This window comes from Protopterus annectens, chromosome 17.part0, assembly GCF_019279795.1.
Source record: "Protopterus annectens isolate FY-2018-M chromosome 17.part0, PAN1.0, whole genome shotgun sequence".
NCBI classification, from domain to species: domain Eukaryota; kingdom Metazoa; phylum Chordata; order Ceratodontiformes; family Protopteridae; genus Protopterus; species Protopterus annectens.
In genome coordinates, this window is record NC_056751.1 from 675,202,931 (window position 1) to 675,230,540 (window position 27,610).

General features: G+C 43.7%; 1 protein-coding gene across 1 annotated transcript in view; it reads left to right on the plus strand.

Annotated features, from left to right (window-relative positions):
* The first annotated feature begins 10,658 nt into the window (after positions 1-10,658).
* The window catches only part of LOC122791493, a 147,400-nt gene continuing 130,448 nt past the window's right edge, over positions 10,659-27,610 (plus strand). Inside the window, exon 1 of the mRNA XM_044059236.1 lies at positions 10,659-10,716. Coding sequence (XP_043915171.1) covers positions 10,659-10,716 — 58 coding nt within the window. The remainder of the gene's footprint in view (positions 10,717-27,610) is intronic.

A 27,610-nucleotide genomic window follows, 5' to 3' on the forward strand; every position in this document is an offset into this window, starting at 1 on the left:
CATTGACTGCAATGATGTATGAGTTATGCAGGAGAGAGATACAGCACATTTAAACATACCTCCCAACTACTGATATACAGTTAGGGGCTGCTTTCAGTCAGCATGTAGTTACTGAAGGCTTCAAAGTCCAAAACTCTAATGTCTTGTGTGATGATAGGAGGTACTGCCAGCACAGCTAGCTGGAATTCTGTAAATAATTATATGTCATTTGTGAATATCAAACTGATTTATATAAGATGCTTGTGTTACAAATGTATTAGAACTGTATGTTGTGTATGTCAGACTGATTTGTACAGATGCTTGTGTTGAAAAGGTATTTGTAAAGTGCTTGTATTTGAAATGCATCCACAGGATGCCCTACTGGAGAGAACAGAAATGTACATGCACTAATGTAACTGTTTAATTGTATATGTTTTAACAGAGGAAACTGGGAGACAGGACGTTAACCTCAGTCCAGCAAACTTTAAAATATATCTGAAATTAAATCATTTTATGGTCTAGGCTATAAAGATGCTATCTCACAGGTTTCAATGCAGCCAGCGACACAAAGTCTGTACAAGGAAGCTTTCTGTATTGTCTTTGGGGTGAAGTAATTGCTACTCTTGAAGCATGGAGGTATGAAATTGTTTTATGACTTCCAGCACCTGTCACAGATCTGAGCAAAAGCCCTTGTGTGTATTTTTACAGATAGTTACTAAATCTTGCCAGCTTCCAGCAATATGGGTTTACATGGGAACTAGAAGTCAGATGACCAGAAGTGATGTCATTCTGGAAGCTATTCCAGAGGTAATATTTTAGATATTATTTTGAGAAGTCTCTTAGTGAGACTGTGCATTCTATATTCTGTCTTGGGCTTGACAACAAGAAGGACCCTTCATCACATCATCTGCCTTACTCTATTAAGTAAGTAGAGAATAGTGATTCTCCAGTCACGAATATAGTGAAGCTTAGTTTAGATATTGTTTTTCTTTATTTGTTTGAGTCTGTCCTTCAATGTTATTTAAAATATTTCCTGTGATTTTGAACTCTGATGTCACTGTGAATAAATATTTAGAATTATCTTGTTGTTATATTATTTATTATTACATATATTTAAACCTTTCATTTTGGCTGATCTTTGTAGAGATATTTAAGTTTTGGGAGTATTTCCATATTTCTTTGGTGACACTGTGTGGGCTACTCCTAATAGCCTTGCTCTTGATCAAACTACCATTTGTATTAGTATTAATATTACTCATTAAAATTGGACACCCTTTATTAAAGGCTTTAAAGTAGCTGGTAAGGGGTTCTGGTGGCAGTAATAATTACCTTATAGTCTGGGAAAGAGAGGGCATAGCTAGTAAACCAGTGCCAGCCTTTCCCAGGTGTGTGTGTGTGTGTGTGTGTGTGTGTGTGTGTGTGTGTGTGTGTGTGTGTGTGTGTGTGTGTAAATCAAATCTCAAAGAGTGTCTATGTCAGCTACTTGGGCAGGAACACGAAGCAGTGGTTGGACAAAGAGAGTGTTGGAGGACTTGGCTTGGAACCCTGGCTAAAGACTCAACTCTATAGCTGTGCCAGTGGGGAGTCTTATTGGGGATCTGGAGAAACAGAAAGGAACCAGCCCTGGACTGACTGTGTTCCCTGTGTGGTCTTAAGGGAGATTTCCTGACTGTGCTTGATGCAGAGAACTGCATCTGGAGATACTGTGTGTGTACCTGTTATCCTATCAGTGAATGTTCCCCATAGGTGCCAGTGGTGAGGATTGAGACTCCTTGATTACTGTCACAGAGGTGGAGGGTTGTCACATCTTGGATTAATGACTTGAGTGCAATCATCCATGATTAGTGAGTGCAGTGAAAATGCAAGAGAAGACATTGAAGGAATTCTGAAAAACTCAGGGACAGGTAAGGAGTATATCATGCGTGTGTGTGTGTGTGTGTGTGTGTGTGTGTGTGTGTGTGTGTGTGTGTGTGTGTGTGTGTTTGTGTGTGTGCACACATGTGCGCACGCATGTGTGCAGAGGAGAGTGAATGGAGTGTGTCTGTGCCAATGTGATGCATGGGCCAACAGGATTTGCATTTATATTAACCAGTAATGAGGTCTTTCCACATTGTGCCTAACATGCTTCAGAATATGCTGATACTGCATCACAGAAACAGGGCGTGGAAACAGGGCATTTTTACAGCAGCCCTTAATATGTACATTTTTTCTGAATCCCAGAGTTAGTGTTTTGTCAGTTTGTGGGTGTGTGTTTGCATGTGTGTTTCCGCAAGAGTAAGTGTTTGATCTGTCTTGTGTAGTGGTATTGTAGTGAAAAGAGTTTTTAAGGCAAGGTACACAGTTAGGGTTAGGGACGGGGCAGGTGCTGGTTTAGGTTTAGGACAAGCACACATTACTAAGGTGCACCATACTAATGCACGCTATCTCTAACCCTGGCCCTAATCCTGATCCTGCCCCTAACCCTAACCATCTGCACCTTGCCTAAAAAACCCTCTCTACAATACTAGTAGACAAATGTGAGCAGAATGCATGGTAGACTTATGGGCAGTACATCAGAAAAGGCAAGTCTTTTTTTTGTTCTATGTATACTGGGTGTTGGTAGTTTGTGTTGGTATTATGAATGATTGACATGTTTCAGTTGATCTTCTGTATGTTGGTCATTACCATGGCATCCATCCATGATATAATGACATATAGATATAGATATATAGAAAGTCAGAACAGTAGCGTAAAGAGATAGATAAATAAATTATTAATATTAAAATTCTCAACAAAGAATTATGAGGATCAAGACAAAGCTATTAGGAAATGATTAAGAATGGGGTTGTTAAAATCAGGAAGTAGTGACAGCTCGGGATTTTAGTTAGCTATTGGAGATATTTTGTAACAAGTACAGGTGCTAAGGCAATGGTATGCTGAATATGAACTATGGATTGCCACACTCAGTGTTGGTTCACTGACAGGATGGAGCTCAGAAGTGGATAACATGGATGGTAGGAAGGAGGCAGGATATCCTTTGTATTCAGGAGATGAAAGGGCAGTGTAGCAAAGCCACTTGGTATGGGATCCAGAATCTACTCCTCAGAGGGAGGACAGGTTAGAAATGATGTGGGAATTATAATGGAGGAGAGGCTTCAGAAGACAGTGAGGAATGTCATCAGAATTAGGAACAAACTCATGGCAATCAGACTGCATTGAAAGATAGAGCAGTATTCATAATCTCAGCCTATGCCCCACATTAGGGATGGTTAGGGTTAAACAGGGTTGGGAGGGTGGCCTAATGGTTAAGGTGTTTGCCTTGCAAGCAAAAGGTCGAGGGTTTGAGTCTCACAAGGGATAAATGGCTAGGCTTAAAATGGCTCACAAGAGCAGTTAGCTTAGTACTAATCTATGAAACCTATGAACCTATGAACCTATAGTGAGGAAAAGAGTGCATTAAGGCAGCAGCAGCTGCAGGACCTACCAGATAAAGCAGGACAACTTGAGTTGGTGTTAAGAAAGGGGACCTGAATGCAGATACATATCGGAGCAGACAGAACAGAATAGGAGGACTGACTGGATCCATATGGGTGGGGAAACTCTGAAAAAAGAGACTAACAGAAATAAAGAAGGAAAGTCAATTCTAAATTTCTGTCTGGCAAATGCTTGACAGAGGTCAACACATGGTTCACCAACAGAGTCACAAGATCACATACAAGACTGTCTAGCATTTAAATCAGGCTGACTTTCTCCTAGTAAAGAAAGGGTGCTGGGGTAGAATCAGTGACTGCAAAGTCATGCCCACTGAATCAGTCAGCCCATAGCATAAACCACTGCTTGCCAATATCAATTGCAAGCAGTGGTCAGAGAAGACTCTAAAGTCAACAGAGACTAGTCTGAAAACCTGGACATTCACTGGAGAAGAAGCATAAGTGTTCAAGGAAATGCTCAGGGTTCTAGCACCTCAGGAAGAAGAAATAAGTGGAACTGAAGAAAAATGGCAGTGCCTCAAAATGGCATGTGTGTGGACTACAGAACAGATATGTATCTGAGCCAGGTATGTAAATAAGGAATGCATAAGGAAAGCTGGTGGTGGAATGGAGATGGAATGCAGAACTCCAGGAAGTCATCAAAAGGAAGAAGGAAAAACTGTGATAGAAAAGACAAACCAGACAAAGAAGGAATATTGATTAATGAAGAACAAGGCATCAGAGGCACTGTACTAAGTTCTGGAAAGTGACTGTTTAGGTGGCACAAAGAAATTCTATTTGGTTGCAAGACAAAGACAGAAAGATAAAGAAGATAGTTATCTGACACCCTTCATAAGGGATAGGTTCATAGGATGATACTAGGCTATTGGCCCGGAGGCCTTTATAAGCCTAGCCAAGAATTTCACCCATGTTCCCACAAAGTCAGCACCTGTTTTCCCTATCCAGCAGGGACACAGGTGGGATCCCAGGGGTATATTATCTGTTTCCCATCCAGTCGTCCAGGTTCCTCTTTAAGAGGGCTAGTGAGATACTCTGTTTGACATGGAGAGTAAGTCTATTCTACAGATGAGGGAGTCAGTGGGAAACAAATCTATCCTACCAACAAGTTCTATTAATGTCACAGACCAGGATGAGACCTTGTGTGTGGGTTCCGAGAGTGGAGTTTGACTTATGGATATGCAGCAACTCCATCAAGGCTGAGTCTGAGACGGCCTTGTATGCCAGACACAGGTCATCTCTGAGCAGTCTGTATGAGACTGAGTAGAGGGACAGGGATTTTAGTGTATCTGTGTAGGATAGGTGTTTGAAACCCTGGAATTTCCTGGTCAGGAACCTCTGTAGTCTCTCCAACTGCTGTATGTGCTTGGCAAGCTACATGCTGAAGAGGGCATTGTACTCGATAATGGGTCTAATAAGGGAGGAGTACAGGGATGTTATGACTTCATTGTTCCTGGATGAAATACCCTTCCTTATCAGGTGGGCCATGTAGAAATCCTTCTGGACAACAGAGGAAGCATGGTGGTCAAAAGTCAGGTTGATATCAACCTGGGTGTCCAAGTCCCTCATGACTGATTGCATGCTTAGTACATTGTTATTGATGTGATAATTAGTGGGGACACCATTTTCCCCAAAGGGGATAATGATGCATTTCTTGGCATTCCATTTGAGCCTATGCTTCTGGCACCAGTCATTAGTTTGGTTAAGGCCCTCTTGGAGGATGTTCACATCACAAGGGGAATTTATGACAGTGCCCAGCTTGCAATCATCTGCAAACTTGGTCAGCCACAGATCACTGGTTTTGACTTACACCTCAGAAAAGTATATCCCAAACAATAGAGGCCCCAAGACTGATCCTTGGGTACACCGCTCATTATGGGTCACTACTAGAGGTGGCTTCCCCTATTTTGACTGAGTGTATTCGATCAGTGAGACAGTTAGCTACCCATCTAGTAACAAATGGGTTGATGCCTAACTGGAAGAGTTTATCTATTATGCCTGAGTGGGGAACAGTGTTGAAGGCTTTGGCAAGGTCAGGGTAGGCAGTGTGCACTGTCTTGCCCTCATCCATGGCTTTAGTGACTGTTTCGAAGAAAGTGACCAAGTTTAACAGGCATGATCTCACTTTGACAAAACCAAACTGTGTGGGATCAAGTGTTTGGAGGTTGCCAATGTTCTTGTTTATAAGGTCCATGATAATACATTCCATGGCCTTGCAGATCAGGCTAGTTAGGCTGATGGGCCTATAATTGGCTGGGTCTGTGGACACTTCATCTTTGTGCAGAGGGATGACAGTAGCTGTCCTCCATTGTGATGGGACAAAGCCGGTGCACAGGCTTTGGTTGAATACCCTATTCAGTGGTGCTGACAGCCCTTGCCTGAGTTCATGTAGGTTACAGCCAGGGATGTTGTAGTGTCCCATGGAGGCTGTATATTTTGCCTTTGAGAGGGCATTAATAACCTGCTCCTTGGTGATGAGGGGAGAGGGGCAGGTGCTAGGGATGTCTTGGTTTACTAATGGGGGGGACATGGGGGGTGAAGTTTTCATTGAACTTGTCTGCCAGCAGGTTGGTTATATCTATGGTGTTTGCGTATGTGGTATTCTTGACCAGCAATTCAGAGCAAATTTAGAAGTCACCTCTGAGATTGCAGACATATGCAAAGATGGCCTTGTGATTGTCCTTAGTGGATATGGTCAATATGGACTTGAAGTTAGCCTTAGATGATTTCACCAGTGACCTTATTTGCTTGTTCAGACAAAGGAGAGATTGATTCCAACTTGGCACCTGCTCCTTCTTGGTCCTGGACAGCAATTTTATCCATTTATTATAGAGTTTGTTTATTGCTGCTGTCCACCAGACAGGTTTACTCTTCCTTGAGGAAGATGATTTGGTCCTGTCAGGTACTGCTGCGTCCAAGCAGCTATATAGGTGCTCATATAGTTTTTTAGTGTAGGCTTTGACATTAGTGCTTGTTCCAGCTGAAGGCATGGTGGCTGTGAAGCTGCTTATACCTGCTCTCAGGAGGTTGTTGTCAGCTTTGGAAAAGTTTTTTTTGTTCGACCCTGGTAAGGGGGGAATCAGAGGAGATGGTGACTGCTTTATGGTCGGATCTTACCAAGGAGGATGACACTGTAGGAGTGCTACAGTGGCTACTCATGTTGGTTAGTACCAGGTCCAGGATATTTTCACCTCTTGTGGGGTTGTCGACTAGCTGATCCAATGCATTGGCATTTATGAAGTTCAGGAATCTCTGGGCGTTTGTGTTTGAGCTATAATAGGACTTCCACTCAATGGTTGGGTAGTTAAAGTCACCCAGGATTAGGATAGAGGGTTGAATCTTGATAGATTCAAGTCAGTCCAGATAGGTGGAGTAGGCCTCCTGAGTCATGGTTGGGGGTCTGTAGCTAGTTATGATTTGAACAGGTGTTTTGTCAACAGTTGACTGCACCTGGAGTGTCTCCTGTACGTCATACTGTTTGACCAGCCTGGAGGTGTGTATGTCTTTGATGAATATTGAAACTCCACCTCCGTTGGCTTTGTAGCCCTCTGTTTGGGGTTTGAAAGTATGGTAAGACAAGTAATCTGGTAAGGCTGGGGGGCTCTCTGCAGCTTTGAACCAGGTTTCAGTGACTGCACAAATGTCAGCATCTTCCAGGGTGAGGAATGCTTGCAATGAGTGCAGTTTCATGTTCAGACTCCTAGGGTTTAGCAGCATGACCTTTAAATTTCATTTAGAAGAATTTTTCACGTTGGTAATTTTGTCCTCATGACTTTGCCTAAAAATGGCACTATGGGGAGGCAAGAGCCTTTGCCAGAAGCCTGAAGCCCAGGGGAAACAGATGAAGGCCATCTCTGGCAAAGCTTAGTGGTCTGTCAATCATGTCCTCCCAGGCTGTCAGGTACTGGATCCCATTGGAATGACACCAGAAACTAAGCCAATTGTTAAAGTCAGTCATTTTCTGTTTGTATTGAGGTATCATTCTGGGTGATGGTAGGATGCTGCTTAAGACTAGGGACATACCTGCTTGGGACACATGTTCAGCGAGCTCAATCATGTCTCTCTTCATATAGTCCAGGGAGGTACATCTCAAGTCATTCACACCAACATGGACTATGGCAGAGTCATAGCAGTCCCTGTTGTTGAGAGACTTGTGTGTGTGTGTGAGTGATATGGTGGATTCTAGCATCTGACAAGCAACTTACAGTAACTTTCCTCTTGTGTAGCCTGGTGAGGGGCTCATCTGTGTGTCTCACGATAGAGTCTTCTATGACTAGTATGTTGGGTTTGTGAATGGGCCTTAGAGACTGTGAGACACAGGCATGTATACTATGTGTGGTGCTTGGTGTGGTGGGTTGTGATGTGCGTGTGTGCTTTTGCCTCTGAGGTCTCCTTTGTTTTGTTTGTTTGTTTGATGTTGTATTCCTGGCTTGGCTCTCATTTTGCTGTTTTTTGCTACCTAGGAATACTTTAGTTCCAATATGTGATTTTTCTTTGGTTTACTGTTCTCGTTTGGGACACATCTGATTTGGAATGGATATACAGCCTGATGTCTCTGACTCTAATAAAGGTGCTGGTGGAGTGTGTACTAAAAGACTTTATGAAATGGTGAATATGACTGAAGAGCCTTTATTGGTGTTTTGCACTAGTAGTACTTTGAGTGAACCTGCTAATGTTATTTGCGACGTGGGTGAAGAAAAGAGAGGTGAGCTCCTTATGAAAATTAAGTCCTTAACTTATAAGACCAAACAGTTCAAGAAATTGCAGTGTCATATATAGTTTTTGTACTTATCTTGAACTTGGTGTTGCTCCGAGAGGGCTACGTATCACCAAAATGCTCATGTATGGTAATAAATATATTGTGCTACTGTAAAAATGGCAAGAACTAAATCTCAAATTGAGCGCGGATTATATGCACTTAATGAACGATTTTTTCTGTGACATTGAGAAGGGCTTGAAACAAGAAATTGAAACTATGGAAGATGAATTATTATCTTATACTTATTTTCATCTCATTACTACTGAGTATAATGAGATGATTCATCGTATACATGCTTTTGAAGAGAAGCTAATGTTGCAAAAGAAGCGTAAATTATTGAGAGACCTAAATGATTTTAAAACACAACAGGTATTCTTTTGGCCTAAGAAGCAGGTCGCAGAATCAGTTGTGTTAACCAATGCTGTGGCTACGAATCGTGTAGCCATGCCTTCTGGTTTAAATAAGCCCAGTACATCATCTTATGGATCACAGCAGCATGGTGAACAGCTATGCAGCTCCTTCTTCTAATTATACTAAATGCAGTCCGGCAAATACAGACCTTGACTCTTTCATTAATGATAATGAAACTACTGCAATAACCGACTTAGCTGTTGTAAATGATAATTTGACTGGTACTGCTAATATATCTGGGTCTGGACCTAATTTAGCTGCCGATTCTTTTAGAAGCAACTCATATTCAGCTACAGTGACTGATAAAGGTTCGAGAAGAAATAAGAGGAAGAAGCAAGACACGTATCTCAACTCAGTGGACAGTACCAATGAATCAAGATGGACAGGCCGATTTTCAAAAGAAATTGAATACAAGCAAGGTAGGCATGGTTACTCGAAGTTGGGCAACAGTGACTTAAGTTTTTGTAATGTTATAAATTTATCTGAAAGGGTGCTTACTCCAATTGAACTGTCTATTTTAAATAAGGGGCTGACCTTTATTCCATCTATTGAATGCAGTATAAGGGAAGCATTAACAGAACTAAGCTTGTTCGCTCGTAATGTTGATCTCAAACTGTTATTTAAAAACATTCCTGATGATGATAATATTACAGTTAAGAGATTTAGCACTTTTATACCTATGTATACGCCCACAGTTACAGCATTTTTAGAGATGTGCGAACAAGACCTGTATGAATTATTTTTAGTAGTAACACTGCAACAAAGTTTTTAAACTTGACAACAGAAGAAAAAAAATGCTTGAAGGAATTTATGCCTGTATGATGATATTAGTCTGCAGATAAGGTTGGCAAAGTTGTAGTGTTGGGGAAGACTTTGTACAATAACTTAATGTCTGAGTTATTATATGACTTACAAGTATTTAAAGTGATAAATATCAGGGATGTGAATGGTTTTATTTATAAAGTAAAAACATTTCTATATAGTGCTATGAAGGATGGGGATATTAGCCCTAATGAGTATAATTATTTATATGTCACCCAACCAGTTATACCATTTATGTATGGGTTGCCAAAGTTACATAAACTTCTAACGCTGCCTCCTATGAGACCCATAGTTGCTGAGAGTAAATGGGCTACTATTGCTCTATCAAAATATTTAGAAGGACAACTTAAGCCTTTTTTAAGTTTTAGTCCTGCATTTATTAGGGATATGAATGACTTCTGCATTCTCTGAAACTTTGGTCTGAGAATAATAGTCTGAATGGTTTACTGTTAGGAACATTGGATATAAAATCACTTTTTACCGTGATACCAAATGAGTTGGGTGTGCAATACATCAGAGAGCATAGTACTTTTACATCATGTAAAATCAAATTTTTGTATTCTATGTTAGACGTTGTTTTGCAAAATAATGTTTTTTTGTCCAATGATAAACACTATCACCAGCAAGTTGGCATAGCAATGGGTACACCCATTGCTAATGCATATAGGTTCATAGGTTAGTACTAAGCTAACTGCCCTTGCAAGCCTAGCCAATTATCCCTTGTGAGACTCAAACCTTGCACCTTGTGTTTGTAAAGCAAACACCTTAACCATTAGGCCACCCTCTTGACTCCAAGTATGCCAACTTAGTCTTGGCTAGATGGGAGGAAAAGTATGTTTTTGACACTATTGACCCTCCATCTTATACAAACACTGATTTGGTGTTTTATAAGCGATTTGTTGATGACATTCTTTTTGTTGTGGAACAGTAGTATTGATAATTTGAATTTATTTGTTAATTGGTTACATAGCAATTCTGAATTTCTGGTGTTTGATCTGACTTATGATAGGCTAAAGATAAATTTTCTGGACATCACTGTTAGTCTATCAAATGATTGTTTTAGTACAACTATTTTTAAAAAGAACGTGCAGGCTACACGATATGTGCACTCTCAGAGTATACACCCTAGTTATACCTTTAGAAGTACTGTATATAGCCAATTTCTACGGGTCAGTAGATTAAAGTCTAATGAAGAGGAATTTTTGCATGATTTAGATGCTATGACCTGGGATTTCGAACAGAGAGGTTATAACGCTAAGCTATTGGATGCAATGAGATGTGAGTCTATTGATAGATGTATTGATGTAGGGTGGCCATACTTGAGATCTGATCCAATAATATCTACTAATAAATCAGATAAGAGAAGACCTGTTAGGTACCTTATGAAATATAATAGACATACTAAATGTATTAAACAGATTATTGATAAATATTGGCCTATTCATACTTCTAATACGGAGATTAAAAATCTTATAGGCACTAAACCATTCTTTGCACATAGAAAAGAGAGAAACCTTAAACAATTATTATGTTATAAGGCTATGCCACATCTTAAATCATTACCCCTTAATACCAAAGGGACGCATCCTTGCTATCATTGCAGTTATTGCAATGCTATTAACACTGGTTTACTGTTTGAACATCCAATCTCTAAATCTAGTTTTGAATTTAGAATTTATGCTACCTGTCAGATAGAAAATGTAGTTTACCTTGCTAACTGTGTTGCATGTTCCATTTTTTATATAGGTAAAACTAATTTGAAGCTAAAGCAATGAATTTGTTTCCACTTATCTGAGATTCATAGAGAGGTTGAGAATAATGCTTTTTAAGCATAACCAACTGAAGGGTGATACACATTCTTTTAAGTTTTGTGTGGTTCAAGTGATAAATATAGGTATAAGGAGTGATGATATTAAACTTCAGACTGAAATTGCTGAATGTAAATGGACACATTATTTTTGTGCTTCTACTTGTCCAGGATTAAATTTTCAAAACAGTTTGAAACCTGTTCTTTAGTCAAAACATGATTGTATCTTCTTCTTTTGGCTTTTTCCCGGTTAGGGGTCGCCACAGCAGATCACCTGTTCACTCATGATTGGCAGTGGAGTTTTATGGTGTCGAGTTACCAGCCCGGCACCCAACCTTCCACAGAAGGCACACACATGCATGCACTTATGCCTAGGGCCAATAAAGAGTGTCCAATCCACCTACAGCATGTCTTTGGGAGGAAACCAGAGCACCCGGAGGAAACCCACACGACCACAGGGAGGACATGCAGACTTTGCACAGAAGGCACCCCAGCCAAGAATCGAACCGGAGAACCTCTTGCTGTGAGGTGGCAATGCTATCCGCTGCACCACCGTGGCCGCCCCAAAACATGATTGTATAAACTAGTTTTTTAATTAGTCTTTGTTTTTTTTTTAATATGACCAGGCTGAGTGTATCTATATTTGTTTTATTATGTCATTGGGTATGGTTTAATTATTAGGTTTTTAACTTATTCCATTAGTATTAGGTCATGTAATTGAATGTTGATGCCTATTGGCGGATGTTTATATTTATTGTAACCATTAACCCAGTCTTTGTATACACTTGAGAAAGAGCTTTTGCTTGAAAGCTTTGCATTGTGTTTTATTAAAACAAGCTTTGATGTTGTATTCCTAGTTTGGTTCTCGTCTCCTTTGTTTAGGTATCTTTTTGAATCTCCACATATGTAGGAATGTATTGTACAGGTGTGAGTGGTGTTAGAGGTGTGGAGTTTATGGTGTTTGTGCAGACATCCTTCTCAGTGCCAGGTGTACTGGCTTGTGATTGAGACAGCAAAGATTCTAGGTTCTTAATGTAACTGCATCTCTTACATATTGTGTTCCTAGGTGGTAGACGAAGAGGGTTGTCCGTGTACATGAGGCAGTTGCTACACTGCCTCAGGATGCCCATATCAACAGTACTAGCAGGAGAAACCACAGTAAATTGTCCGTCCATGGTTGTCAGAATCTATGGAAGAGAGGTAAAGAATGGTAGAGTAGGTACTATCAGAATAAAGTACCTACAGGTGTGAGTAGGGCCGGATAAAATCACAGTACTTGCAAGGGAGTGCATTAGTTACACAGGAGTGCTGGTAAGGGATACCACCAATAAGCTGTTCAACGTCTATAGGAGATGGAAAGAGTAATTACAGCAACTTCTGAATGAAGATTGCAATCCAAATTGTAGCTTGCTACAGATTCCCCACCATGCCCCAAGATTCTCACTAGACCTTTCTAAACATACTGGAAAATATTAAGATACAACCAAACACCCTAATACTGGGTGATTTCAACTACCTTGCCATTGGCTGGGAAAACTATTTGGGTACCAACACCTTTTCCCAATGGTTCTTGGAATTCATAAATTCCAATGCCCTGGATCAACTAATCCATTGTCCCACCAGGGGCTCCAATATACTAGACCTGGTCATTACCAACATGGGAGATAGATGCTCCACACCAGTGGTCACACCCTCATTGGTCAGGTCTGACCATAAAAACCAAAAAGAAAAGCGCAGTAGGAGGAAAGATGAATATAATCCAAACTTGTTTATTGAATTGCCAAAATCCACGCCAACGCCAACAAAATAAAACCAGTTAGTCCATTGCGCTTTTCTTTTTGTTTTTTGTGGTTTTGTGCAGCAGCTACGGTCTTCTTTGATTAATAGGTCTGACCATAAGCTAATCACCCTTGACATCCACATCCTACCCCCACCCCCCAGTAAGGAAACCTCTGTAAAAAAACTTCTCCAAAGCCAACTTCATGTTACTCAAGTCAGAAATGACAAACTTCATGACACCCATGCAGATGGGAGCTGAAAGTTCAACTGCTAAATCCTACACTAAGGCACTATATGAGCACATCCACTAGTGCATGAATCGTGGCATCCCAAATAGAATCAAGATGCTCTCCTCCAAAAAAAGGAAGCCAGTCTGGTGGTCCCCTGCCATAAACAAACTATACAACAGAAGGAAGAAACTGTTGCAGAAAAGAGGAAAATCCCAGGATGCAAAAAACTTCCTTACCAGCCTCAGTAAGAAGCTGAGATCCCTTATAAAATCCTCCAAAGCCAGTTATGAAAATAAAATTGCTAAAGATTCCAAAGACAACCTCAAGGCATTCTATAGTTATGTCAAGAATCTAAATGGCAATGCTCAGATCTGCTCTGAGCTACAACAGAATGGCATTAAATATACTGATCCCAAGGATATTGCCAATATCCTGGCAGATCGATTTATTGCCAAATTCACCCCCTTCTCACCCCCTAAAGGGCCCATCTCAATACCAAAAATATTGCCAAATTCCAGTGATCACAGCCAAACAGGTAAAAAACGCACTGTCCAAAGCAAAGAATACAGCATCCATGGGACCAGATGACATCCCGGGCTGTGTACTACATGAACTACAAAATTAACTGGTAACTCACCTAAGTGTCATGTTTAATCCTAGCCTCACCTCAGGCTTCGTGCCCACTGAGAGGCGCACAGCTACAGTTATCCCACTCCACAAGGGAGGATCCACCTTGGATCTCAGGAACTACCGTCCCATCAGTCTGACGAGCCTGATCTGCAAGGGCATGGAATGCATTATCATGGAACTTATAAACAAAGACATTGGCAACCTTCAAACACTGGACCCCACCCAGTTTGGGTTTGTGAAGGGCCAATCTTGTCTCCTGAACCTGACTGACTTCTTCAAATCAGTCTTCAATCTCCAGAGCTGTGGACAAGGGTAAGGCACACACACAGCCTATCTGGCCCTCGCCAAGACCATCAACACCATCCCCCACTCTGGAATTATAGATAAAATTACTAAGCTGGGGCATAAATCCCTATGTCACTCGATGGGTTGCCAACTGGCTTACTGACAGAACCCAGACTGTAAAAGTAGCCGACTCCAAATCCAGCTCCAGACAGATGACAAGTGGAGTACCTTAGGGTTCAGTCCTGGGACCGGTCTTGTTTGGCATCTACTTCTCTGAAGTACAGGCCAACACTAAGGAACTCTGGCTAACAAAGTTCACAGATGACTGCAAACTGGGAGCCATTATTGAATCCCCAAATGATGTGGATATTCTACAAAAGGGCCTTACAGAAACAGATGCTTGGTGCCAGAGCCATGGGCTCAAGCTTAATGTCAAGAAATGTATAGTTATACCCTTTGGGAAAAACCATGTACCCATGAATTACCACATAGGTGGCAGTACACTAAACACTGAAAGTGTGATGACAGACTTAGGGACACAGGTGGACAGTGGTCTCACCTTCGATAACCACATCGCCACAACAGTCAGGAAATCCTTCTATGTGGCACACCTCATCACTAAGGGCTTTTCATCCAGAAAAAGATAGAGGCTTGTTGTCTAGGCTGGTAGTTTTATTTGCATTTCCTGTGTTTCTGGCAGCCATTTTCTGCTGATTGTCTTCATTATTATTGAGAGTAACAAGGCCTCCTGACCTTCTGTAGTACAAGTGATTGGGTAATAGCAGGGGCTGAGTAGTAATCTGATCTTCCAACTCCTCCATTCTTACTGCTATATAAACCCTGTGTCTTATAAAGGTTCTGCTTGTATTGTCAGGCTCTGGATTGCATTGCATAAGTGGAAATTCCTTAAGATTCCAAGAGCAGGCTAAGTTATTTCTTACACTTATTTCACTGAACTGCACTTCTGAAACGCTTATAATTGTGCTACACAGTTGATCTACTATATTTTTCACTGTTATAAAGCTTTTTTTATTGTTTCACTGCATTTATGTACTGTTTTATACTGTTTTAACATTACTTAACTGTAAACTGCTTTTTCATACTGAGAGTTGTATTTTCTGTTTGTGAGTGCTCTATCTGAACTTTACTGTGCAATTTTGTCTGTTACAGTTAAAAGCATTCTCGAGTCTGCTCCTTGATCTGTTTAAAACTTTCATTTAGTGGCTACAGCTAGGAACTTTAATTTTTCCCACCCATCCTCCCTAGTGTTGTGTGTTCTTATACTTGGTGGCTTTCCAGTTGCCCGCCCATACTGTATATTTGATCTGTGACACTCCTCCCAGTCTAGTGTCATTAGTTCACTCAATCTAATAGAGAACATTTGTGAAGGCCAACCCACTCAGATTCTTAACGTTGAATTAACTTCTGTTCTAGCTTTCTCCATTTCCACTTTACTGGAAAAAAAAATTCTAAGCTTGTCTCTCCCCCTTTCCTGTGGCAGGTCAGATACGGATTTGCTGTGTCCAGGACTGTTTGTGAGCTCCTATGCCTCCCCTCCACCTAACTGTGGTTAAACTATTCCTGGCGCCATAAAGTCTGTTCTTCAAAATTTCCCTTGCAACTAGCCAGCTTTTTAGTTTTAGCACTCATCTGTTTCTTTGATCTCAGCACTTGCTCAGAACTCATTGTAAGCACTAAATAAGTTACAAATTACTACATCACTCAACTTTCCTCGCTTGTCTAGAGGAAAACAGTTTTTAGTACTTAATAAATAAGCACCTATTCAGGCATGTCTAAAGGTCAGCTCCCGGTGTTCTCTCCTGTCTACCTGATGAATCTGGAAATCTTGGGACAATGCAGCAATTGCCTCATGTACACAGACAACCCTCTCCTCATACCACCCAATGCTATGACCTATGAGAGATGCACTTATATAGCCAAACTGGAAGCAAAGCTCTCTTCACCAAAGACTGGCCTAGACAGTCAAGAGGAGAAGGTAAACACTTGCACCGCATCATACTCATCACATAGTCCCTCAAAACCTATACCACCAAAACACACACACAGAACCACAAAACACACACCTACATTCGCGGAGGCTCTCAGTACCAATCTGCCCAAACAACAGAGACCTCCAAAGCAGAAATGCAAGCAGCCTCCACCCCCCAACACAACCCAAATGACACATAGTCCACATACTCAGTGTGCCACTCAACTACAGCCAGTAAGGCATAATGTACCCAACACTCTAGTCATAAGTGACTCTATAGTCAGGCACACTGATGTTCCACTCACCAGGCTAAACAAGGAAAAAGTTACTGTCAGCTGCCTGTCAGGTGCCAGGATCTGCCACATAATGCACACAACTCTAAATACAACGCCTCCACTCCTTCAATGCTCCAAAAATCACTAAGTATACAAAACAGGAACACAATCACTGTACGTTTGAAGAAACTCTTTTAATTCTAGTACCTCGGCCTTCGCCTTCTCCTGGAATACATTTTACAAAGTTAAACACCACCCTTTTTATATTACATCTAATTAGATTATTGGTGCACCATCCCTTTTTCAATGATTTAATTGCCTTAATTTTTAACCCGACCATATAAAATGCATCTAAAAAGACATTTTCTAACTTCACTTACTTTCATTATTTCAGACTTCATTGAATATCAAATATATATAAACACTTTTATACAAATATGTTTATGTTCATATGCATGATCTTTTATATTTTTTAATAAATGCTTTTATATAAATAATGTTGATAAATCATTACATTTATAAATATTTTGTTTTTTGAAACAAATATTATTATTAAATAATGCACTCTACATATATTATTCACTAAATTCTTTCTGTAAACATTTCTTATTTCTCAGAGATATGTGGAAATAATAGGTTTAAATTTCCATGTTCATTCCATTAGGAAACAAGGTTTTATAATTGAGAATAAACCTGGATTCCATTCGTAACAATCTTTCACAAGATATACCCCGGGATTCATGAACCTTGCGCCAGGCGCCAGCATAGCGTCGGCGTTATAACGCCAAATATGGCTGCTTAGCGATTCAGGTATGAATGAATTCCACGTGCACTACCGGCGTGCGCCGGACCGTCTCCGCCCCCGGCGTAGGTATGCAAAACACACTGTGTGCGGCATTGCACCATGCAAATGAGGGCAAATAGCGATCCACGAAGTGGCGCAGGCGTAGCGTAAGGGCACGGCAATGTAAACCAAAAAAAACGGTTTACATTTACCCAAACATACCGGAGGAGTAACGGAAGGCTGTCAAAGTCAGGTATCATATAGGTGCAATATGCCAATGTGGAAAGGCACCGAGAATGTCCAAAGAAAATATGCACAAAATGTAAAATGACATAAATGGCACGTATGTAGAAAGAACAGCAGACCCCCGGGATATGTGCACAGAAGTTGCAAAGCAATGAAATAATATGACAATGTCCTAAAAGAGCAGTAGAACACAAATCAGCTGCACAGCCACCACACACCATAGTATGTATGTAAAGCTGCAACCCCAGCGCAATGGTTGTCAAGGAGTGGTGGCGGTGTCCCGCCGTAACCATGTATTAGTAGTCAATTCCATGCAAATGAGGCAGATAATAGTGAATCGCAAAACGGCGCCGGTGTAAGGATGGAGCAAAGCGAGCGGTACTACACCGAGGAGTGGCCTACACGAGATACATGTCAACCACAGAGGGGTGTGCCACTGTAGGAGGAAGGATATTGGAGGTCAGCAAATCTGGGCTGTACAATGCACATCACAGCATCAGGACTGGCGTGTTAGGAAATAGATGCGCTGAGAGTACAGAATGCGCACAAATGCATGTGCACGAGGATGACTACGTTCCCTAAACCAGTCATGTGACGGCCTCACCGTCAACAACCACGGATATAGGAAGGTAATGCGGAGAATACGAGGAAATGCGGAAGCAGTGTAAATGGATCCGTAATGAGCAATTAACACCAATCAATGCAGGAAGGGCAAACGCCGGCAGCTGATAACTCTGCATGCAGACTCCTGCATAACGGGAAAGCGGAGGCATATGAGTGCAAAGATAGTAGGGGATGTAGTAGAAATGCAAAGAGCAAAGAACCGAAATAGCACAGCCAAGTACAGAGGTAGCATAACTGCGGCTGCAGATAAAATGCATCATATGCCATGTGCCTGCAGGATGCAGTAATGTAAGATGCCAGGCGAAGGCAATGCAGGCAACTGTAATGTAACACTACAGGCAGTACCGTTGCAGTTGCAAGCGTAAAACCACGGAAATAATCCGTGGATACGGGCGCACAGACACACCCAATGACATCACCGGGTATACAGCACAACAGTATTAAATGTGAATGCACACAACACACAGCGATTTCCCAAACGCCGCACCGTAGGGTGTAAACAGACGGGAACTTTTAATATGTATATGCTGGGTGCCGCGGCCGTGATGCATAGGTATGTGGCAGAGACAGACGGAGTTGCGGAGGGTGGTGCCGACAACTACCGTAGGCCTCACAGGAGAAGGAGAGTGTTCAGACCAAGGGTGACCTACCAGGGGCTGCGAGACCTGGAGATAGTAGAGCGCTACAGGGTGGACAGGGACACGTTACAGCAAATAGTGGAGCTGTGCCGGCCGCCTGAGAACAAGAGACAACAGAGGGGAGCCCATCCCAGTGGACACAAAGGTATGTGTGAGCTTGCGAATACTGGCTACAGGTACCTTTCAAAGGCCCACCGGGGACATAATGGGCATCTCACAGGCATCAGCATCCAGGGTACTACACCAGTTCCTGGATGCCATGTTACCACATGCCCATGAGCACATACATTTCCCCACATCTCAGGAGGAGTTGGCTAGCAATATCGCCGCTGCCACCATGTGGCACAATACCGGAGGTCCTGGGTGCGATAGACTGTACGCACATAGAAATTAAGTCACCACCGGGGAGCACGGTAGACGCTACATAAACCACAAGGGATAGGCCTCCATCAATTGCCAGGGCGTGTGCAATGCGCAGGGCATTATTATGGATGTGTGTGCTGGCAGCCCTGGAAGCTACCACGACTCCCATATCTGGCATGCCTCACAGCTGTATCAGGTATTCGCCAGGGGACATCACACAAGGTCACCTTGTGGGGGATGCTGGCTACGCACTGGAGCCGTGGTTGATGACACCCATCAGAAATGCACACACACACATGCAAGAACGCCATAATGAGGCACGCGCACAAACGAGAATAATCATAGAGCGTGTGTTCGATGTTGAAATCACGGTTCCAGTGCTTGGATACATCCGGTGGAGCCTTGCAGTACTCTCCAGGCACAAGTGCCCACATATTCATAGTATGTTTTATGCTACACAATATGATTCTGCGGAAACAGCTGCTGCAGGGACATAATGCCGGAGGGCCACCAAGCCCGCCACAACTGCCAGGGCAAGCACAGGCACAGGGCGTTCAGCGCCATGGACACACTGAGCCAGCCCCAGTAGGTAGACAGAGGCGTACCCAATATGCCTATGCCCTGGCAAAGAGGGAACGCATAGCACATACTTTGACAGTGTAGGCCCCATGGACTGACACCTCCTGACCTGCACACACAGTAAAATGGACGCCACACAAACATGTCCGCCCGTAATGTGTACCGTATGTGCGGACGTATGTGTGACTCCAACAAAGGCACCGCCCAAACACTGCACACCCAATAGCCAGCAGAGCATGGAACGCCAACACCTCAATGCACGCCGGTTCTACAGCACACGGCGTGGCCGTATGATGCCACTATCGCCGCAAGTCGACCACATATGTACTCATGTGCATACACAGATACGGAAATACATATCAGTACACATGTAGAAATATATGTACGCATACACAGATATAAAGTACAACAGGGTAATATGGAACCCAGGGATGCAAGTTCACAGATAAGTAAGACGCGAAATCACCACATAGTAAACATAGTGACCGACAACCCGATCATCCTGGAGGGTGGGCAGGGCAGGTAACGCCAGCCATGGAAATGTTAACCTGCATCAATACATATCCGCGTGTCGGGATGGTCACCAGTCCACGGTACAGTAACGGATATGTGTAGGGTTACCACCTGTCCCACGTTGTGAGGGACAGTCCCCCTTTGGGCAGTTGTGTCCTGCAAAACATTGACAAAATGGCAAATGTCCTGAGATTGTAGGACAAAACTATTTCCCATAATTTCTTTATTAGTTGCATAAAACAGTTATTTTGTAGAAGAAACATCTAAATATGATAACAAACAGAATAAGCAACTGTAATGCTACAGGTTTGTATTCTGTCAAAAAAGTGAATTGCTGTCCTTTGTACTGGCCGTGGGTATGTGTTTGCATGCAAAATCTGACGTTTCTACAAAAATGTCCCACTTTGGGCATTTGAAAAGGTGGCAACCCTAGATATAAAGCGTGTCATATCCATAGGATATGAGTCGGAGATACACGCCGCCACCGGCGATGCGCCAACGTAGGTATTGTGTTCAACCATCGGTGCGGCGGAAAGCATACCAATGAAGTGTACGACATTATGAGGAACGCCTCATTTGGGGTGTAAAACAGTTCATGTTCCTCGCAGTTCCTCCAAGTTCCACATTGAAAATGTCTGTCAAACATCCATTGTTAGGAATGTATATAAATGACATCCTGGTAAATAGAATGTACTCATAGTAAGTCAGTAAAGGTTCTTCACTGTAAGTAAATCAGCATATTATAATCAACCTATGACCTACTTAGCTGAAGTTGTCACTATGCCATTACTATGTGTTCCACATTATGCCCATTTGTTTCACATTACTACTGTGTGTGTTCCTCACTCTGGAAATAGAAGGTTGACAGCCATGGCGGCAATATGTGTATGTGTGAGGTGAGGTTGTCGTGTGTTCCGCTGTGTGTGTGTAATGTGTGTGCCAGTGTAAACTGTGTATGTAGATGACATGTCACAGGTGGAGTGTAATAACAGGCGTAGGCATACAGTACAGGAACCATAGGCGTATGTACAGCAGTACCCACAAAGTAGTACTGACATCTCCTCAGTGGCTATGCACGTGGCGACGTAAAACGATGCAAAGCGGAAATGTCCCAAAGTGTACCACAGGGCCATAGCCAACAGGAGATGCAAAGGACGCATGTACAAACCATGACCGTAGGTATGGCGGCCAGAAGGTAGACTCCACACGGTCCGTCGGCAACGTTACACAGCATCAGGCATGTACGGCAAAAATACAAATGTGCTATCCCGGCACCGATCGTGAACACTTACGGTCCGTAAATACCGCTGTGTAAGCAAGCGGCACACGAATAGGAGGCTACCGGTAGCATACAGGCCGCCCCAAGTATAGGACCACATTCACCGTAACTATCAGCGACAAAATGCCAATGGATAGTAGGCACGGACGAACATCCGCAGATATATAACCGATGTGAAGGAGGAATACGTGCAGGAAGCACACATGCAGGCGATACCGACAGCAGACGACATCAACAAAACAAACATTCCCGGAACAACAGACAGGTAACCCGCAGCTCCCCAAGTAGGGATGGAGCACACACACAAGCATATCTGGTATGTATAAATGCAAGACTCACACCCCGTACCCGTCACCCACATCCGCAGATATACCCCATTGCACATATCAAAGGGATAACAGCAAAAACCGTAGCAAACACATACAGGCAGTGAATGACAGCGGCATACCCACAACAAGCTCCTGGGAAACACTAGCAGCGGCTGATGCATCCTTGCATCCGCTATGTACAGGAAAATAACAGCTATGTAACACATCTGAATGCACAACGCCATCAACAGACGCCAGGACACGGGGACCCACATGTCGAACACAATACCATACTCAACACACACAATCCACGGCTAACACCACAGCGAAATGTGCCCGACACCACACATAGCGGATGCAGTCACACAAACATGATACAATACATACCATCCTCACGAAGGTATTGCAAATAACCAACGGCCACACGAGGAAAGAACCATGGGCTAGTGCCGACGCCAGAACGAAAGGAAGGGGATCACCGCTGATATGCGCATAAGTACACACCGAGGAACAGCTATTGGCCTGATTAACACACATGCCTCAGGTGACGACGAATATAAGGAAGACGCCCTGGATATTCAAACCGTATGTTCATACTGAACTAACACGAATAGAAAAGGAGAAACAAGGGAATAGAGACGAACTCAGAACAAAAGGCCGGAAAGGTATGTCGAACCCACGACATGTACTGGTGTGTAACGCGATACGTATGACGAATCTGTACAGTATGTGAACGGTGTGTGTAGGTAAAGATACCTGTCCATCAGGCAGAGAGAGGCGAAGGTTGGATATGTAATGCTAAAAGGCGCAGCATACCAACGACTGTGGACAACGTGTGCACAGCAGTGGGACAACATGTACACACCGGGATAACCCCAGGTTCGGCTTGCCACCTTTCAAATGGCCAAAGTGGGAAATCTTCGGGACACACATCAGATGTTACAGGTGGACACATACCCATGGTCAGTACAAAGGTTAGAACTCTACTCTTTTGCATAAAGAAAAGTGTAGTCTTGTAGCAGTTAAGTTGCTTATTGTGTGTCTTGTAACATTTAGGAATGTACATACATAAATAAGTATGTTATGCAGCTCTTACATAAGAATGGGATATAGTGATGTCCTACAATCTCAGGACATTTGCCATTTGTAATATATTTTGTCAGGACACAACTGCCCAAGGAGGGACTGTCCCTTGCAAAGTGGCACAGGTGGTAACCCTACCGCAGGTCTGCCATAGGGTTTGCAAACACAGAACAATGCCACCATCCACGCTGATGCTGGCAGTGGATATCCAACAATGAAGTGCCACAGCAGGGGATAGGACATGTATGTATAGTGTCACAGCACACATGTGCATGGGCATATACCATCGATGTCATACGGAATGTGCGCACGACGTGCACGTATCCCACGCAGTAGGGGCGACTATGTCAATTATGTGTAATGCAAAGCTGTCATGATGGATATGTTCACAAATCATAGACAGTATCACAGGCATAGCATGCATGATGGAGCAATGGCCTAATGTTATGTACATACACAAGATATGTATGGCCTGCACATATGGGACAATGTAGTAGCAGAATAGGTACCCGAAATGGAGGGAACAGCAAGTGACCATGTCCAAACGTTCCATAGCAGGTGCAATGTGTGCCACAATGATGTCCAGCAGGGCCGTGTGTAAACACATGTGCAATGTACACAGTACTGACACCCCCCCCATGGTAGTGTCCACTGAACGGCAGAACTGGATGTCAACTGTCATGTCTATACAGTACGTCCGCTGTGGTGGTACCATGGGTCTGTGTCACCCTACCAGCAAGGAAGCTATCACATGACTAGTGACACAGTGTGCCCCTGTGGGATGTGCACAGTACCTATGTCCCGCAGCATGGTGTGTGTCCAGTCTGTGGATGTCACACAGACGCCCGGGCTGAGCAATGTGGCATGTGTGCACACATGCAGGACTGCTCCTCCCACCCTGCCCACTGCAAACGCCATGTAGGAGTACTACATGCATCAGTACTGCGGAGAACATGGCCCATGGCAGAGTAGATTACACCCCTGTGTTAGTGGCATGCAGGTGAGCACAGATGTGTTACATGACTGTCATTTGCATATGTAAACTGTCTGAGCCGGGTAGAGAGCACAGCATGACTATACTGAGACATGTAACGTTGTATCCATTGTGTAAGGTACACCACACATGTGTTATTGTAACATGGCCTGCGTGTACATGTGTGTATGGCACAGGTACAAGGGCACCCAAGGTATCAGCTAGACATACGGTCCAGAAATGCGTGGTCCTGCACATGTGTACCCACGCCATGGTGTAATATGGCAACCACAGCACCATGTGGGCCATGTGTGTACATCAACCATGTACAACGTGATATGCCTGTATAGGGACAGTATCCATGTGATACACACCGCATGACTGTCAGTATGCAAAGGTGATGTGTATGCACTATGTGTGATGTAACTGATGCAATCATATCTACATGATATATCTGCCACACTGACACCTGTATGGGTGTCAGCAACATGAGTAGGATGAGCTAGAATGCTGCCAGGTATGTAGAAGTGGTATATGTAGGCATGTACAGTACTGTGTGACAGCAGGTAGTGTACGTATGCAAATACTGAGCATGAGGGGCCACATGTCTGAGGAACGTGCAATGCCACACGTTGTAGTTAGCATGTTATGCCTGCACCACTGTGTGAACTGTACAGAAGGCACATGGCGTAACATGCCGATACATAGTGGCACGATGTGATGCTGGATGTGTACACTGGCAATAGCATAAAGTGGAATGGTGCTGAAGGGCAAAGAGCGGATCATGTCTGATGTGATACCCTCTGTACCACCCCAACCACCCATGCAATAATATGACAGGTGGCCAGCATGGGATGTGGTGTGCTGTGGCGCACAGAAGCCCAACAAGGGTGCCAGGAAAGGCATGCAGGTAGTCAATGAGTGTGTGAAGCATGTATGTCAAGATGTGGCCCAGTGCCATACTGAATGGCCCAGTCATGGGTGTAGAGATGCAGCCTCATACGTGCAATGCAGTACCATCCATGTGTAGTGTGATAGATGTGGTAGTGTGGTGGTCAGGGTGCACAACGTACATGAATGGGCTAGCAGTCACTGACGTGTGCTGCTGCAGAGACATGTAACAGCCAGGTTGGCGGAATACAACAACTACCGCGGTTGGAGGTGACATTGGGACTGTGTTCCCAGACATAACATGTGCATGGCAGTACTATGTATGTGTCCACAGGGTTAATACAATGTCCAGCCAAGGATTGGAACCCTGTAGTGAGTGAGAGTGTGTATTGTTGGTAGGTACCCCATTGGTAGGCACGATGCCAGCAACATCTGTGTCGTCAATGCCTGCATGACCGTGGTATGCTGCATTGAATGTGGATGTAGTCAAACAGCAGAGACATACCACCACACTGCGTGAGGGCCCACACTGCAATGTCTGGCAGTCATGTGTAGGTAGCTAGCTGTGGAGTATGTCATGCACCAGCAGGACACACCATGACTGTCAAGTGACACACAACACACAGGTGAACATAACTACCGTGCAACAGCCTGCACATGTGCCCATACAGCACGTGTGCATGGAACAGGAATACCACTGTGGCGTCTGTGAAAAGGCCAGTACCACCATGTCTCAGTGTGGAATAGCATGGTCCCTACCAGTGTGTAAATGTAGCAGAAGTGCACTGTGATCACTGTTGGCATAGGCACGTAGACTGTCCATCGTACGGGGTGCCATGCCATCAACTACCTCTGTCAGTGGATGTCAGTAATACCGGCTGTAGTGTGTATGTACCATGCATGCTGCTATGGTTGTGTGTTTAGGGTGTGGCTAGCAGGGATGGTAAGCACGGATGTTCAGCAAACAGAGGGGGGAGGTGTGTAGGCCTAGCACACAGACACATGGAGGTTTGGTGCATGCTGAGGGTAGTGTAGGTATGGTATGTGTCGTGTAATGTGTCACCCAGCTATGCGTACTGCATGGCCAAGCATGTGTGGGTACATGGGAGTCCATACTAGGGAAGGGCGTGTTGCTGGCAATACACAGCAGTAGCAACTGTCCTAGGTGCAATGTACAGTATGCCAACCCGACTGGCATGTAACCTGTGGTGTACAGTGTATTCACTGTTGCGTGTCACAATGTGCTGGCCACGAACATGGGTATCTGAACATGGACTACCTATGATGCAATGTGTCATGGGAAAATACAGTATGTGTGTAAATCACGGTGTGGTGTGGGAACCACCCACCGTGTGTTGCAGTCCAGGTATGTGCCTGGGAGGTATGATCTGTGTACAATGTGGACTGGCAGCAGTGCGGCGTAGGGCATGGAGGCAGGTCCCAGGCACTGCAGATAAATGACATGTGTGCTGTACTGTGTGTGCAGTGCTAGTGTACAGCACAGTGGAGGGTGTAAGCATTGTCACACATCACTGCATGCTGTGCCTACCTGTGACAGCCCTGCCGGAGACAGACATGTGACACCGCTGCACAGGCAGCATAGCATGTGAAGATGTACATGTGGGCTGCACACCTTAGGCAGATGTCCACACGTCATGTGTGCCATGGTAGTGTGGTTGAACACGACTATCAGACTGGACAAACAGCACATGCCTGCATAACAACAGTATGACCATAGTCAACAGTCCCAGTGACAGAGTAGGCCAATGTAGACTATCCCTGCATGCAGACCACTGGCTACTGGACACCTGGCTAGACACACACCTGGACGGTTAATTCACCATTGAGCCATCACATGTCCAAGTCCATGTGGGCCGTACAATGTCATCACAGGGTGGTCACAATAGCAGGTGGCAAGGCAGACACGGTGTACCAGGTGACGTGTCATGTGTGCTTATGTCGACTAGCACAGCCGTTCACATGTCTGCAACATACTGGTGCACGATGTATACTGTTACATGATGAATGGAACTGCACTGTCACCCACTACAGGGCCATCTGACACAGGTGTGGTGCGACTGGTGTAACCCATGTTTGCACAGGATACACACTGCTGTTGTAGGCAGCCATGCTGGTGGCCACCAGTGATATATGCAGTGGTCATACAGACATACCGTACACAGTGTTCATGCAGGAATGTCAATTGTCATGGACGATGTGCTGCTATGTGAATGTGGGTGTTTGTTGTGAATGTCACACATCCAGAAGACACCATCTGGTGCAGTCATGGTTGTCAACACCGGTACACACAGCCACAGCAGTCAGAACCCAGTCCTGACAATGTGTGTCAGTCACCCTTGTACCGTGTGACATATGTGCACATGGCGGAACACCTCCCACTGTCATCTAAGCTGGCTACATGATGGCTGGAATGTGCTGTAGAAATGTACAATGCTGGTAGCCCAATGAAGTACCTGGAATCAGACACAGTACACTATGTCAGCCATGTTTGTCGTTTTTGCATTTAGTTACTTGTATCACATTGCACTCAAGTTACCTGGCACTTGCTCACTAAAGCAATTATATAAGTCAGCACTAAAAATTAAAAGCACTACACCCTCACTCCCCACTGGCCCTTGTTTTCAATTAAGGATTTCCCAATATTATTCTAGCATGTCCAAAGGTCAGTTGTCAATCTCCTCTCCGGTCCAGCTGGTGAATCTGGGAATCTTGAGGCAATGTTATAACTGCCTCATGTACACAGACAACCCTCTCCTCCTCCCACATAACACAAATACTTGCGAGATGCAGCTATTTAGCCAAACTGGAGGCTGAGCTCTCTCAACTCAGGACTGGCAAGACCAGACAGGAGGAGAAGGGAAAAAAAATGCAAAC